The 15,810-nt window shown below is 31.8% G+C and overlaps 1 protein-coding gene across 2 annotated transcripts in view; it reads left to right on the top strand.

The window, feature by feature from the left end:
- Nucleotides 1-15,810, top strand: part of LOC115885568 (elongation of very long chain fatty acids protein AAEL008004-like) — a 31,769-nt gene that overhangs the window by 4,456 nt on the left and 11,503 nt on the right. The window contains exons 1-2 of one of the 2 annotated variants that reach the window (XM_030904523.1): nucleotides 3,859-3,877; nucleotides 5,554-5,621. In XM_030904523.1, coding sequence (XP_030760383.1) covers nucleotides 5,561-5,621 — 61 coding nt within the window. In that variant the 5' untranslated portion in view covers nucleotides 3,859-3,877; nucleotides 5,554-5,560. Of the gene's footprint in view, nucleotides 1-3,858; nucleotides 3,878-5,553; nucleotides 5,622-15,810 lie in introns of those variants that run through there. The other variant, XM_030904524.1, reaches the window with a different exon arrangement.

Below are 15,810 nucleotides of genomic sequence, written 5' to 3' on the forward strand. Positions count from 1 at the left end.
GTAATCATAATAGGCAGGTACTTTTTTATTTATACCTATATTAAATTGTCCAAAAAATGTTTGAGGTAAATAGGAACTACAAATTAAAATGTCTAAGTATTAACAAATTAAGCAACTTATTATTAAATCTGTTTATAATAGTATAATTATTTTTATAATCATACCATGTAATTTTGACATTTAATCATTAATTATAAAAAATATGTTTTTTACTACTTTGAAAATATTTATGAAAAGAAATAATAATGATAATATCAGATAATAACATTAGACCAATCTGATTTGACTATAACTGATAAACAAGAACTTTAACTCTTTAAAAATTGTTTCCTTTAAGTAGTACCATCGCCTAGTTTTCATGCAAGAAATTCTGTTAATTCTTATAAGAAATAGGTACGCCTTAACTTACTATTTTATTTTAGCCTTCCCTTCATCAGTCCATCGACATTTTCTTTTTCTGCTAACTCGACATTGACATACTAAATTTGTCTTTCATTAACACATCCTAGAATTTGCCTTAAGTAACTATATATGAAAAATAATTACGTTTTTTCCGATGGTGAACCAGGTTTTCAAGTTGTTAGAATAATGAACTTTTAAGTTATAGAAAAATATTAACTTTAAACTTGGAAATAAAGAGTATGATCATTCTAGTGTTTTTTTTCGTCGTTAGAAATTATTTGGGAAAAAATCGAAATAAAAATGAAACTTCTACACCCTGTATCTCAGAAAGTAAGCATTTTACGACATACATGTATAATATGAACTTTTTTACTTATTTTTATATACATAATATGCTGCCGAAGTTTCCGAAATACAGTTCTGACCACCCTGTATAAGGTTTGCATTCAAATATATGTTGATAATGGTGTTTGGTAATGCAACTTTATACATAGTTACCTTTTATCACAGATAACAAAGAATTCTCTGTAATATAAATAGAACGAAAGTGGGGAGTGGGGTTCCCATTATAAAAATAACTTTTTATATTATTTTGAATCTATTTTTGATTACATTTTCATGAGCATAGTATTATTTTATTCAAGTAAAACACATCTAATAAATAATAATAGTATTAAAACTAAATATTTTATTTTTTCTATGTTTAATAATAATTTTACTAGAATCAACAAACATTAATGCTCTATTGCTTCTTTTATTACTTAATTAACTAATGTAATTAAACTGTTTTGTTAACTACTGTATTTACGAAGTTAAAATTGTTAATTAAAATTTTATGTTGGTAGTAGTGAAAAAAACAAAACTGAACTAATTCTGTTAAAACTGTTTTTTACTAAAAATCATTATTAATTAATTATTTTCAAGTCTGGAATCAAACCCACAAAACGAAAAAAAAAATAGAAATTTTTAAAAATAAAACCAGGAACGTTAAAAAATAATAATTAGGTATTTTAACTTCAAACTTTTATTATTAAGATTATGGAAGTAAATTTATAGTCTTGTTTGTTCACAAATATGATTAACCACAGAGTTTAGAAGAATAAAATTTAACAAAAGTTCTTTAAAAATTGATGATGACTGTTTTTTGCAATTCAAAAGCCAATTGATTTTTTTCATAATTAATTTTTATCTTTTTTTTCTTAATTGTTGTTTTTTAAATTTGTTTTTATGTGTTGTTTTTTATAGAAGTTACTCTTACTACTGATAATAATGTATGATAATGAAATAATTTTATACTTTAAAAAATTATGCAGTTTTAAAGACAATTATTTTTTTTAGTTGTTAATCGTTTACCATTTAATTTTTTTGGTAATAATTTTCGTTTGTTGAACTCGTTTTTAATGTGTTAATTTTTTTATAGATTACTACTGACATAATGAATAATTGCCAAAATAATTTTATAACTGAAAATAATATTAGAGTTTTTTCGAGTGTTTTTTTTAGCAATTTGTGACTACAGGTTACATAATGAATATACAGCTATTTAAAATAAACCGTCACAGTAGGCATAGAGCTGAGAGCTTATCAGTTCGAACTGAGTTATGTGGAATCAATGGCGATAAACTGATCATACCAAATAAATTTTTAGTCACGTGATTAAGTTTGGCCGACACAGCGTTGCCGACTTTAATTGAAATGGCTGTTAAGCTGCTGATGAAATGAAACCAAAGTAATCGACTGCAAGATCTGCTAGTAAAAAATGTTAGACTTAAAGTATCACAACACAATTCACTTAAACCAAAAACTCGTAAGACAGAACTAAAGTGTCAAAACGAATCAAAATGTTAGGATATAAATAAATGTGGCAACATTTTTTACAGCAAAGCAACCACCTGAATTGCCAGCGGGAAATTTAAATTCCAGTTTATCAGCCCAGCGCCGAATTTGTCCATGGTTGGCAACAATGCATTTAATAATTGCGCCCTCGATAACGTACCTAAAAGTTCATTTGGTGTCGCGTATATTAGGTACGTTTGTGTCATTTCCTAAAAAAAGTATAATTACTTTAATGCAACAACTGTTTGCTCCTCCAACAACAGTATTGCTCCTCCAATGGCTAAGACCGCCCTAGCTATTTGAAATATTAGGTAAAAACCATTTACATAGTTATTTTTATATCAAGTTAGGGGCTAATTGCGTTTTGTAGTTGTTTGCTCTATACATGTAGTTACCGAACTTTAATAGATGTTTTTTAAGGCTATATAAACAGAAAAAAAAATAAAACAACTATCAATTCGATTATGTTAGACACAACACCTTTGTATCTTGTCGCTGCCTAAATATTACGTCAAATCGTACCACCGTATTTTGTACATATTATATTACGATAAAGTGATATAGCATAGATAAAGTTACTTTTATTATTTACACAATATTACAATAAAAAAATCTTTATGAAAATGTTTTGTGATGGAGTGATTACGGTGTCACAGAATGTTTTGAAATCCCATTTCACTTAAGCCCTGTCTATCTATTACGTTTTACCTTATGTCTTATACAGTACGTGTGCGTATAGTCTGTTTCAAAAAGCCTGATATCACAGAGAGAAGAGCTGATGCCATAAAGCATCATAAACCATAGGCGCTACAACTTTTACAAATTCCATCAGCCGACTTTTTAATTTAATAAAATATATCCAACATAGCTCACAATCCCACAATAGATTTCTGTAGTTATTCTGTGGTATAATAGCTACCTCATCACTTTATGGTTATGTACCCCGCCAATTTATACCTGTAAAGATTACGTGCGTCCAGTAGCTCTGTGCCTTACGATGTTGATTTGCAAACATGGAGATATTTATTCCAAGGGAGATAAATGGTAATTCTTGATTTAAGAGGGAAAACTATATTTTTGAATGTTCATTATTTCTGTGTGCATCAAGATCCCTCGGCTACTGTTGGTAGTACTACGTACGTAAATGTTCAAATATTACGGGAGTTGGTGAAGCTACGATTTATAGACTTCGGAATTTTTTGCTTCAATTACTATGTATTTTGAGTATAATTATACCTAATTTGTTTCAACTATGTTTGTATAGTACCTACTCGATTTTTTTAAGTAATGTATTTGAAATACATTGTTGTGTATGTCTGATACATCATGCACAATGTTTTAATTGCATAATATGTATTTGAAGTATTACAAATGTATTTCAAGTATCGGCTAGTATACAAAGTAAAAGTAGGTATAGGTATATTACAGAAAAGCGTGTAAGTGTAGTTTGAAGTAGTTTTTTCATTGTGTGGTATTCATTTTTATTTTTCGACTTAAGGGTTTTATACGTTTATAGATTATGTATGTTGAGTATACTTGGGGTTCGACTATTTATTTCTAACCAGACTGAAATAAAATTTTAGTTCGAGATTTACTGTCTTCCGCTATGTTCCCTCTGGACAAACAGTGATAGTTGATCGTAAGTTATTTGAAGTCTTTGTTGAAAGTTAATAAATAGTTTCCAAAACAGAAATTAGGTAGCTATTTCAAAAATGTATTCAATGTTTTTGTGATATTCAAAATTCTGCTCACGCTGGCATTCTTCCGTATGCGATCTATTAACCTTTATTTTTAACAAGCTAGACTATTTGTTATGTTAATTTTGTATCAGTTAATTTTGTTTGGATGCTTCTTATCCGAAATAAGACTTTTAGGCATTTTGTTTCTTGTCCATGTATTGTTGCAAAAAAAGAAAGTGACATTTCGTTTTAATTATGCAATATAATATATGTATGACGAAAGATTAAAATTTTATATTATATGCGATTAATTCAGGTTTACATGCTGTGTTATGTAAAAAAATTAAAATTTTAACTTAAATTTTCTTTGGAAGTTTTCATATTTTGAGTTAATACAGTTTTTTGAATGGGATGTGCGAAATTAAATCTTTTATATGCGACTTTTCGAATATTTTTGCATAGTGTCAGAAATAATGTAATTTTAGAAAATTGTTTTTTGATTATTACCAAACGATACTATTTTCACAATTAACTTTGCGTGTTTACGAATGAAATTTAAACTAAAAATAACATTTTCTAGGAAAATTCCCAATTATTAAACTTCACTAAACACAATGGTGTAATTTATAAAACCGAAGGTAACACTTGATAGAGTATACTGACTGCGAAACGTAATGTGTAGACCGGGGCTAAAACGGACGACTTGTCTTGAGTCTGCCGTCAGTTTTTTACCTGACACGCAAAACTGACAGGTTAAATGTTAAGCGTAGGCGGGGCTTTACATACCATATAATATGTCAAATATCCTTTAAAAACGGTGGGCTCTTGATTTTTACTGATCTAATAAATACAGAATCTAAGACAATTATTTTCTATAGTGTTTAAAAAATTAATTTATATTTATACCGGGTGTTTTTCAAAAGTGGTTACTTACACCCCTACCTGTACACTTTTGAAAACCACCCGGTGTATTGTTGGTTAAGAAGAAAAGCTAATTTTTTTAGAACATTCTTGACTGAATTTTTTCGAGTCGCGTATTTCTTTTTATGTTAATTATGAATTGCTGACGTAAGAATATTAAGTTTATACCGCATTTGAATGAATAAATTTGATAATTTGTCCGATTCGAACTTTGTTTGTTGACGAAAATGCGAAAATTTAAATATGGGGAAGATTTTGTGACCGCCAAAAAGATTCCCAAAATATAGGCATTTGCATAATTTTAAAGGATTATTAGCATTTATTTATTTTTATTTTTCTTTGTTAACTAGAAACAATATGATAATCCTACAGCGTTCATTTGATACAGTTACACCACATAATATAAATATATAATATATAAGATCTAGATGAAAATTGGTTATGTATCCCTACTATGTATCTCCTCCATTTTTTTTTCTACGAGTTTCCTGGTTTTTTATTTATAGTTAATTTTTTAATACAATTTTGTGGTGATTTTTAATATGTATTAAATTATTACATATTAAGTTTATTAACCACAGTATTTCCCTGAATTATATTTACCTCATCAAAGTGACCTAATTAGTTAATTTAATACAGATAGTCAATAATTATTATATGAATCAAAATATAAATATTGTTTTTTTTATAAGTAAATGTATATTTTTTTTTACAGGATAAAAATGGCACAACTAGTCACAAGTGTGATAGACAAATATCACGATATATTACAAAATAAAAGTGGTAAGTAATGCATTATATATTAACATATCGTACGTTCAAAAAAGTCGTCAGAGTTCGCTTGCAATAATTGAAGATCGTTGTTATTTTATATGGTGAATGTCAAAGATCGTTATTTTCAAACTAACCTGACTTTCTTTTGATCATACGGTACATAATATTCATAATAGAATTTTAAGTTAATTCGTAGCAATATGAGTTAATGGTATGCTTAAAAATTAAAATCGACACATGTAAAAAGTAAAAAGAACTTTTTGGAAGAATTAAATTGCTATATCTGCTAATCTGCTGTCTATTCATAATGTATCTACATATTTTCTGAATTGCCAAGATGAGACATAATTACCCTTTTTCTAAAAACTCTAAGTTTTTATTAAAATTTTAAATGATTCATGTTTGATAAGAGTCGGTTTAAGTACATCTACTATAACGTACTACTAATCCCATCTGTTATGATTAAACAATAGAGAATGTAGATAAACATTACGTAATTATTATAACTGGAACTGAAAATAAGAATAATATATAAATTTCTAAAGTTTCCTGAGAATCTGAATTATCAAAAAAAACTAGGTTGTTTTATTTTCGATCATACGCAATGTCGATGGGAGAAAAGATTTTACGATTTTAGGACATCCTGTATACTGTATAGATGAATTATTCTATAACGAATTGTAGGTATTTGCCGTATAACTTTCTTTTTTATAATAGTTTGAGTAAGAAGAATATGGAGACGAATATGAGTAAGAAGGATATGGAAGACTGAGCTGGTTTATTTTAACAATTATCGCTATGCTGAAATTATTTAATTATATGGAACGTAAATAACTGAAAAACGGAATCGTACATATAATTATTAATTAAGGAAATCATTATAAATTTATTTATTTTCGTTGAAAATTTGAAGGACGAAACTTTTAAATACCAGATGCCAAAATATAGGAAACGATACTGGAATCGTTGATAGAATCATGCGTATACCTAGTTGTGATTTCAGTTCGTTTTAATCCACTTTTATAGAAAGCTTAGCTATAAATAAAATACTTGAACGAGATTAACTATAAGTGAGTAATTTTGAAGCTAATATTGCTGTATACACTGGCTGGAATACTCGTATCAACTTAAAACAATATAATGACAATGACAGTTGTCTGTCATTTCAATTAAATCTATTTTTTCGATGTTGTCTGTCAAAACCGTTTCTTGTCTTGATAGACAGACTTTATACTATTATAATATACAGGATCGTTTTAACGAGAGGAAACACTTTTTTACTATTAACCTTTTGAAAAAAAATGCATTCTTCAAAAAAGTTTATGCTCCTTCTAAAATGATTAATCCTGATAAGGAACAACACAGCGCAAGCTGCGCTAGAAGTAATTCTGGACTTCAAGCTGCAATCAATCGACTGGCTCGGGAAGGATCTGGCCGCTAAGGGTGTCCTAAGATTAAGGAAATCCAATCTGTGGAAACAGACGATCATTCGAGAATATTTGCCAATGATAGGGAAAATTATGGCTAACTCGAGTCCACATCTGCTAGATTAGAAAACGGGCTATTTGCTCACCAAACATGATTATGGAGAAAATATGAGGATTCGCATCCCGACAAGAGAAGAATGGGAAAGCAACCGAGTAATAAAAACTCCAGAGATAACAGTCTATGACGCTTCGTTGACTTCAGAAGACACAGGTATGAGCATCTTCTCAGAGAAACTAGACATCCGACGATCTTTAAGATTATCGGTTGGCTGTAATGGTCTGCAAGCATCAGAGGTTTACGCTATAAAGGAAGCGGGCAGTTGCACATAAGGTGTGAATTCGTTTGAATTTATTTGTTAAATAATTACTTTAATGAATGACGATCCTTATGTATATTGACCCAGTATTGTTTTGATTAATAGTACAAACGAACCAGTCTTTTTTTAATGAGTATCTGCGGTCAGGATGTCTTTAAATTAAGCATAAATATTTATTTAAATGTGCGAATTCTTGTGCATCTTGTGGTTTTTTTAAGCTTACCTTTCTGTTAAATTAATTTTGTAACTAATTTTACTATGTAATTATTTGTAAAGACATTTCTATTATTTGTAAAGCCATCTTTTGACTTGCGTCTGAAGTGGAAACTTGTTTTCTTTGCTTAAGTAATTACTTGGAAATGGTGATGTTCAGAGCAAGTTCCAACGGTTCTACGTGCAATTTGGCTCCTGTTATAATGTATTCAATGACGACTATAATCGTCTGCAGATAAAACTATTTTGTTGTAAACATAGTTAATTGAAATGTTTACGAGCGACAATTGTTCCAGTTTGATTACGACGATCATCTACAATGCGATCAAAAAGTTTTAAGATCGGGAGCCTAAAGACCACCATACACTTCAGTTATTTTGCACGGTTTTAACCGAACGGTAAGAACTAAAAATACATTTAAAAACGTCAGTGTATGCCAGTGTTCCATATTTAATATATAAAATTCTCGTATCATAGTTTCCATCTCTGATGATATCATAAGATGAATCAACATTTCAACATATTAGTTACTGATTTATCGTATTGTTTTATTTAGGACTCATCATCCCCCGTCATTCCGAACTTCTCTCACTTGTTCAAGGTCACTTAACACAAAAGTTTTGTTTATTTCGTCCTGTGTTGTTACACTGCCATGCTTAAATAATCTTGGCCACGATTAAAGTAAAACTTTCTTCTTGACGGAACAGTTCGCATCGAGAAATGTTACATAAGAATTGCGCTTGTTTATGTACCTTCGATCATAGGCGTGCGTGGATTTTAGCGAGATTGGTAAAAGTAAATACTGAGAACCATTTAGAATAATAATCTTACTTACCAATTGAATTGTTTCTTTTTACGTCGTTCTTTATTTATAATGATTTTTTTTTAATTTAGTATTAATATATTTTGGCGAAGAAAATATAGCATAGTCATGTTTGATTTTGTAACAGTTTTATTAGTAATGTGTTTTTGCTTTATTTAGTGGTATACTTTAGAAAGTACGTGGAATTTCTATCACTTAGTTATTTACATAAGATGTGACATTTATTTTAGTTGTGAATATAAATTTCTATACGTTTATTTCAAAAAGAATCTTATAATATCCAAATATAAGTTTGTTTTGTCAAGACATTTTGGAGAACAAGAATCTGTCTCGTAATCTTGATTTTTTAACTTAAACAACTCGAGTCGAACATAGTACGAGTGTATATCGGCTCCGTTAAAATTCGCATTTTAGTCGGAATAAACTGTATAAAACGCATTGAATCGGGTATCTACTTAAACGGAAAAATCAGTGTAATCAGTTTGACATAGATACTTTTCTTAATTTGTGATAGTAATAAAATAATTTGGTTGAAATCAATTTGCCAAATTTTACTCTCCACCGGAAAAAAACGGACGCCGGTAAAAAAACACTAGAGATAACTTCGTCAACAACAACGATAAAACCACGGAGAGTTTTCGACTTTCGGCAAGTGTATACCTTAATTGAACCATCAATATGCCACCAAACAAACTACTTTGTGTCTGCTGCAATTCAACATTTGATAAACAGTTTGTTGTGTCTTGTACAGTCTGTCATAAAACATATCGTAATACATGTGTTAAATTATTACGAATAGTGAACTACGAATAGTAAACATGGGTGCAAAGGATACGACTGGTCTTGCACACAATGTCGTAATATCAAGTGCGATATGAATGATTTAAAGAGTCTTATTGTACAGCTGCAGGAGGAAGTTAGAACTTTGAGAACATCTCAATCCCAGCACATAAATATAGACCCCGATCATATAATAGAGGAAGTTGTTGTAGAGGTAAATCAGCGCAGTCTCCGTAGAAAGAATCTTGTCATACATGGTATTTTGGAATCTGATAATGGTCTTGATGTTTCAGTCAAAAGGGAGAATGATAAGAAAGCTGTTCAGAGTGTGTTGAATTTGCTAGACAATAGCATTGATTCTAGTGACATTAAACCTATACGGCTGGGAAAATTTTCAAATGGACGTAATAGGTTGATTAAAATTTCGTTAAGAGACGAGGACCAGGTGCATAATGCAATTAAGAGTGCACACAAACTTAAAGGCACTGATATATATAAAAAAGTCTTTGTGTCCTTTGATCGTACACCGCTGCAATTAAGACTTTATAAAGAACTAAAAGAAGATCTTATAAAACGCCAGAACGAGGGAATTGCTTGTAAAATAAAGTTCTTCAACGGTACGCCGAAGATTGTTGAAAATGATAATTTAAACTAAATGTGCCCAATCGGTCATCATCGGAATTTACAAATTACTGCTCTTTAAATTACCAAAATGTGCGGGGTTTAAATACTAAAGTGGCGGAGTTTTGTGCATCGGTGTCGCAAGAGGAATTTGACATAGTTGTATTAACCGAGACGTGGCTTAAGGAAGAAGTTAATAGTAGCGAATTATTTCCAAATTCATACCACGTCTATCGCTCGGATAGAAAGTTCGCACAGTCCGGCACATCAAGGGGTGGAGGTGTTCTTTTAGCCTGTAAGTCTAGCATTAGATCTGAAAGACTTAACTTAAGTAATTTTGATGTTTTTCCTTCTGTCGATATTGTGGGATGCAGACTTGTTGTTGATCGTGCTACTTTCTGTATACTTGCTTTGTATATACCTCCTAATATGCCAATTAATTTATATTCGGAACTATTTCAAGAAATGTATAGTTTAGAAGTTCTTTTAAGTGAAAAATTTTTGGTGTTGGGCGATTATAACATGCCTGTTTTCTTGATGTTAATAATTTTAGCGCCAAAAACAGTTGGTGACTGAGTTTCAGTCATTTTACAATCTGAAGCAATGCAACTCTGTCTGTAATTCTTTGAACCGCATACTGGATCTTGTTTTCTCGAATTTTGACTGTGTAATTGTGCGCGATAATAATCCCCTTGTTGCTGAAGATCTTTATCATCCAGCTCTTCACATCACTTTCGGAAGTAGATATTAAATCTAAAAATTTGTTCAGAACCGAAATGTAAAAGATATAACTTTAGGAAGGCAAATTATATTGAATTGTATAATTCTATTCTGGAAACAGATTGGAGCTTTTTTGAATATGTGTGAGGATCTGGATATGGCTATGGATCTATTTTATCAAAAAGTTTATAGTGTGTTTGACTTGCATGTACCTTTATATAGAGACTATAAAAGAAAATGCAAAGTGGTATGGATCGGAACTGATAAACAACATCAAACTAAAGTCATATAATCTTAGAAAATATAAACAAACTAATTTAAATATTTATTTGGTGGAATATAAGAATTTGAGAAAAAAATATCAAACTACAGATAGACATGGCATATAAGAATTATTTAAGTAACATACAAAATTCAATTCATGATGATCCTAACGTTTTTTGGTCATATATTAACGCGAAAAAAGATTGTACAAGAATTCCTGGAAAAATGACTTATGCGGATCAAGAACTTGATACACCGGGTAGTATTGTGAATGCTTTTGCTGATTACTTTGGCAGTGTATACCGTACACCTAGTGTTCAAGCACTGAATGGAAAATATGAGGGAAACACAAGTGGTGATATTTTTAGCATGTTCTTCTTGATAGCAAGGATGTTGAAATGGCGATAAAAAAGCTTAAGCCTAAATTAACATCTGGTTATGATAATGTGCCAGCATTTATTGTTAGAGATTGCGGCAACGTTTTGCAAACCGCTTAAAACAATTTTTAATATTTCCTTAAGATTGGGAACTTTTCCTACGATATGGAAAAACTGCTAGAGTGTGCCCTATCTTTAAAATGGAGATGTGTCTGATGTAACGAGTTATAGACCAGTTGCATTGCTGTCGAGTTTTGCTAAGGTATTTGAGATCGCACTGCATGGTCGGATCTACTCAGCTACAAGGAATCTACTCTCTCCCTATCAACATGGATTTGTGGCAAATAAATCGACAGTTACTAACTTGGTGACGCTTTCCCAGTTTCTTTCAAATGCTTTGGATAATAATTACCAAGTTGATGTGATATATACTGATTATATCTAAGGCATTTGACAGAATTAATCCTAATGTTTTTATAAAAAGATTGTGGGTCTTGGTTTTAATAATAAATTAATAGATTTCTTATTTTCATATTTGATTAATCGCAAGTATTTTGTTTCATATAACGCAACACATGTCGGATTGTTATCATGCAAGTTTAGGGGTTCCAAGGATCTAACCTTGGCCCACTAATATTCTTATTATATATCAATGACCTTACCTATTATTTGGATTGTGAAAGGCTACTCTTTGCTGATGATTTGAAAATTTATTGTTTAATTGAGTCTGTGAATGACTGCCAGCGTTTGGCAGAAAAATTTAGATCGTGTTAGTAGTTGGTGGTGGATGGAATGGGCTTCACATCTAAATTCAGCCAAATGTAAAGTGGTGACATATTCGAACAAAAACAATTTTCGATTTGAATATCGGGTGAATAGTCAAGTTTTAAGTTGCGAATCTACAATTAAAGATTTGAGAGTAACGTTTGATACAAGCTCTCCTTTACTCGCCCATATTTATCAAATAAAGAACGACGCCACAAAAATGTTGGGGTTTATAATTCGAAATTGTAGAACATTTACTAATGTGGATTGTTTAAAGGTTTTATATTACTCTTATGTCAGATCTAAACTTGAATATGCTGGGATATAGTATGGAATCCGCATTATGATGTTCATAAGAAATTATTAGAAAACACACAAGGCGCTTCTTGAAATTCTTGTTTTTATAAGAGCAGTGGTTCCTATCCTGTAAGGGGTATTGACGAGGGCTTATTATTGAGTCAGTGTGACGTTCAGTCATTAGAGGTGAGAAGATGTTGTCACAATATTAAAATTTTACATAAGTTATTAAACAACTTGATCGATAGCCCATACCTACTGCAACAGCTCAAATTTGTGGTGCCTAGGTTGGAGTCCAGGAATAATGTCACATTTTATATGCCTTTTCCTCGCACTAATATCGCATTAAGATCTCCTTTATATTCTATGTGTAAATTATATAATTCAATAAGCGCGAAATGTGATATTAGTGCTGATTCAGTGGATTCTGTGATTCGCCATCTTTGCGATCATTTTAGCTCAATATGCTAATTTTCTTTGTGTTCATATAATGTTTGGTATCAACTCTACTATCAATTTAATTTGCTTTTTATTATATAATATATTTTTTCTTTATATATATATTTTTTGTGAAAAGGTTTTGTATCAGCTGTTAATATTGATGAATTTGATTTTATGACTATATGATGAATTTAATTCTATTTTTGTTATATGTTAGTTTTTTATATATTTTTTGAGTCAATTGGTGAATTTCTGTTTTTTTTTTTCTGATTTAGCTCTGTAATTGGGATTTCCTGTTGGGCTAATAAAGTATATTATTATTATTATTATTATTATTATTATTAAATTAGAATTAGAATTAGAATTAGAATGAGTGGGAGGGGGGTTAATCACTTCGACCTTACAGATCCATTGTGTCCCCCTTTCTTGAATCATAACTCATCATACAGTCCCAGGGCTTTGACAAAAGCCAGTATCTGGGACGGTTTTATAGAGGGTAGTTCTCCATCTCCAATATCAGTCGTACCAAAATTCATGGCACGAATGGTTTGTCGTCTCGGCGCACTCAGTGATGAGGTGTACTGGTGTTTCACCATCTTCCCTACAGAATCTGCATTCGCCGCTTCTTCTTAGTTTCAATCTACTGAGGTGTTCATTGAGGAGACAGTGTCCTGTTAAACCCCGTGACAATCCGAAGATTGTTCTTACTCAGACCCAGGAAGATCTGTGATTTTTCTTGATCATAAGCCCTCAGAAACTCTCTTCGAGTGTCCTAGACCATTGCAAGATTTCCATTCCAGGTTGCGGATGGAATCTTCCAAGTTCTTGAGTTCCGCCTTGAGTTGGTTACCACTTGGAAAGCAGAACGGTTCTGGTCCAGTTAGTGGAGTGTTCGCTCCTTTCCTAGCTGCTAGATTATTTGCTTTTTCATTGCCTTCTATCCCTTGGTGAGCAGGGCACCCAGTGCAGGGAGGACTTTGTTTTTCTTTGGCTAATTTATTCAGCTTCTATGCATTCTTTTACCAATTTCGAATTGATTGATACTGAGTTGATCGCCTTAATGCTGCTTTGACTATCAGATAAGATGGCTATTTCTTGTTTCCGATAGTTCCTATCTAAGATAAGTTGTACGCATCTCTCGATAGCGTAGATTTCTGCCTGTAGGATACTAGGGTAAGTGCCCATTGGTTCGAGTAATTAGCTCTCGGCCCAAACACTCCGATCCCTGTTCCCGTATTGGTTTTGGAAGCATCAGTATACCAAGTTATGGTATGGTCTCTTTAACTGCTGGGCAAGCGTTTCGCTCTTCCAATCCTTCTTATTGCTCAATACTACATTGACATGTTTGTCAAAGTTGTACGTTCTTAGCATATCGTCCATTGGGAGTTGCAGAAGTGGTATTTCCTTTGAGGGTGTTCCAAGCCCTGATCTGACAATTCTCCCAGTACTAATTCCGTTAGTGACCATTCTAATCATTGTCGCATTGGCATATCTACCAATGACAATGTGCAGTGGTGTTAGATCTAGAATGACCTCCATTGCTGCTGTTGGACAGGTTCTCATGGTCCTGTGATGCACACACATGCTAGTCTCTGATCTTTGCATAGGTTTAGCCTTGCTGTCCGTTGCTCTAGTTTTGTGTACCAGGCAACTGCTCCATAAGTAATCATGGGTCTTACTATCATGGTATACATCCAGCGCAAAATGTTAGGGGAGCAGCCCCATCCATTTCCGGCCAGTCTTCTGCATATCATGAGAGCCTTTGTATGGCTTTGTTGGTAGTGTTCTTAATATGCCTGTTCCACAGGAGTTTACTGTCCAGGGTTATTCCCAGGTATTTAACTTCCTGGGTTGGCAGTATTTCCTTTCCATCTAGTTGGATTCTTTTCAAGTTTTTCAGACTTCGCCTTCTGGTGAATGGCACTATCGCGGTTTTGTCTGAGTTGATACTCAGCCCGACAGTCCTACACCATCTCTCAGTGATACGGAGTCCTCTTTGGATAATATCACACAAGGTGCCTTCATGTTTCCCCCGAGCGATTATTATTAAATATACTTAGATGTTATTTTTTAAACTGTCACCCTGTATATACACTGAAAAATAGCTCAATCATCTTGTATGAATGCTCCTGGATAGTCATTTTTTTCAAGTTACATATGATTTTTAAAATTTTAAAAACGAACAATTGGCTACTTAAGTTTAGCGACATACTTTCAGTGGATAATATCGCTTCTTCAATTTTGTTCCTAATTGTATGAGGAAGATATTTCGTTAATGATGAGTAAGAAAGCGTAGCGTAGTGGTTTCTGTAACAGAAATTTGACGATTTGCTTCTACAATGAGGTGAACGGATGAAATCTTTCAGTTTATAGGAAAAGAAATTAAACGCTACTGTTACATATGCAGGACGGAATATAACGAGATAGATTAATCATAGTTGGCTCATTTATTTCACGTTCTGAATAATTTCAAGCGACTCACAGCAGTTCTTTTTATATAAAAAGATAAAAAAGTTAAATATTTAATTTCAGGACATTTCTTGTATTTTTAATATTTTTTATATATTTCTACTGTATGCCAATAATAAAAAATACTTGAGATGGGTATTGACAAGAGTCGTCTTGAGTCTGGCTTAACTATCAGCAATATTAGTATTGAATGGTTTAAAAAATTACATTTTACCCAATTCCTTGACATACTTCTATTTATTTTAACAACTCATCGTGTACTGGAATGACATTTAATTTATTGTTATTTATTAGTTTATGTTTATAATAATAAGAATGAATGATCAAACAACACTGGGTTATATCCGCTATTGGGTTTTTATTATTTCGTAAATGTGAAGTATTCGCAATAAAACCTCTTCAGTTAATAAAATTATAACAGACGTACATACACACGCGTACCATTCGAATGTGTGTCGCAAGAGAGTAAAGTGTTCGAGAAGATTCAAAAGATACAAAATCAATAACCAATTCAGATGAACAAAGAACGTGTGGACCCACCTTTACGAGTTATATAACATCGAAACCGTTCGGTATGTGTCACGATAAGGCTGGGTATTTGGATATACCTACATTACTTCAGAA

The sequence above is a fragment of the Sitophilus oryzae genome, unplaced genomic scaffold, assembly GCF_002938485.1.
Source record: "Sitophilus oryzae breed Bouriz unplaced genomic scaffold, Soryzae_2.0 scaffold_402_pilon_pilon, whole genome shotgun sequence".
NCBI lineage: Eukaryota > Metazoa > Arthropoda > Insecta > Coleoptera > Curculionidae > Sitophilus > Sitophilus oryzae.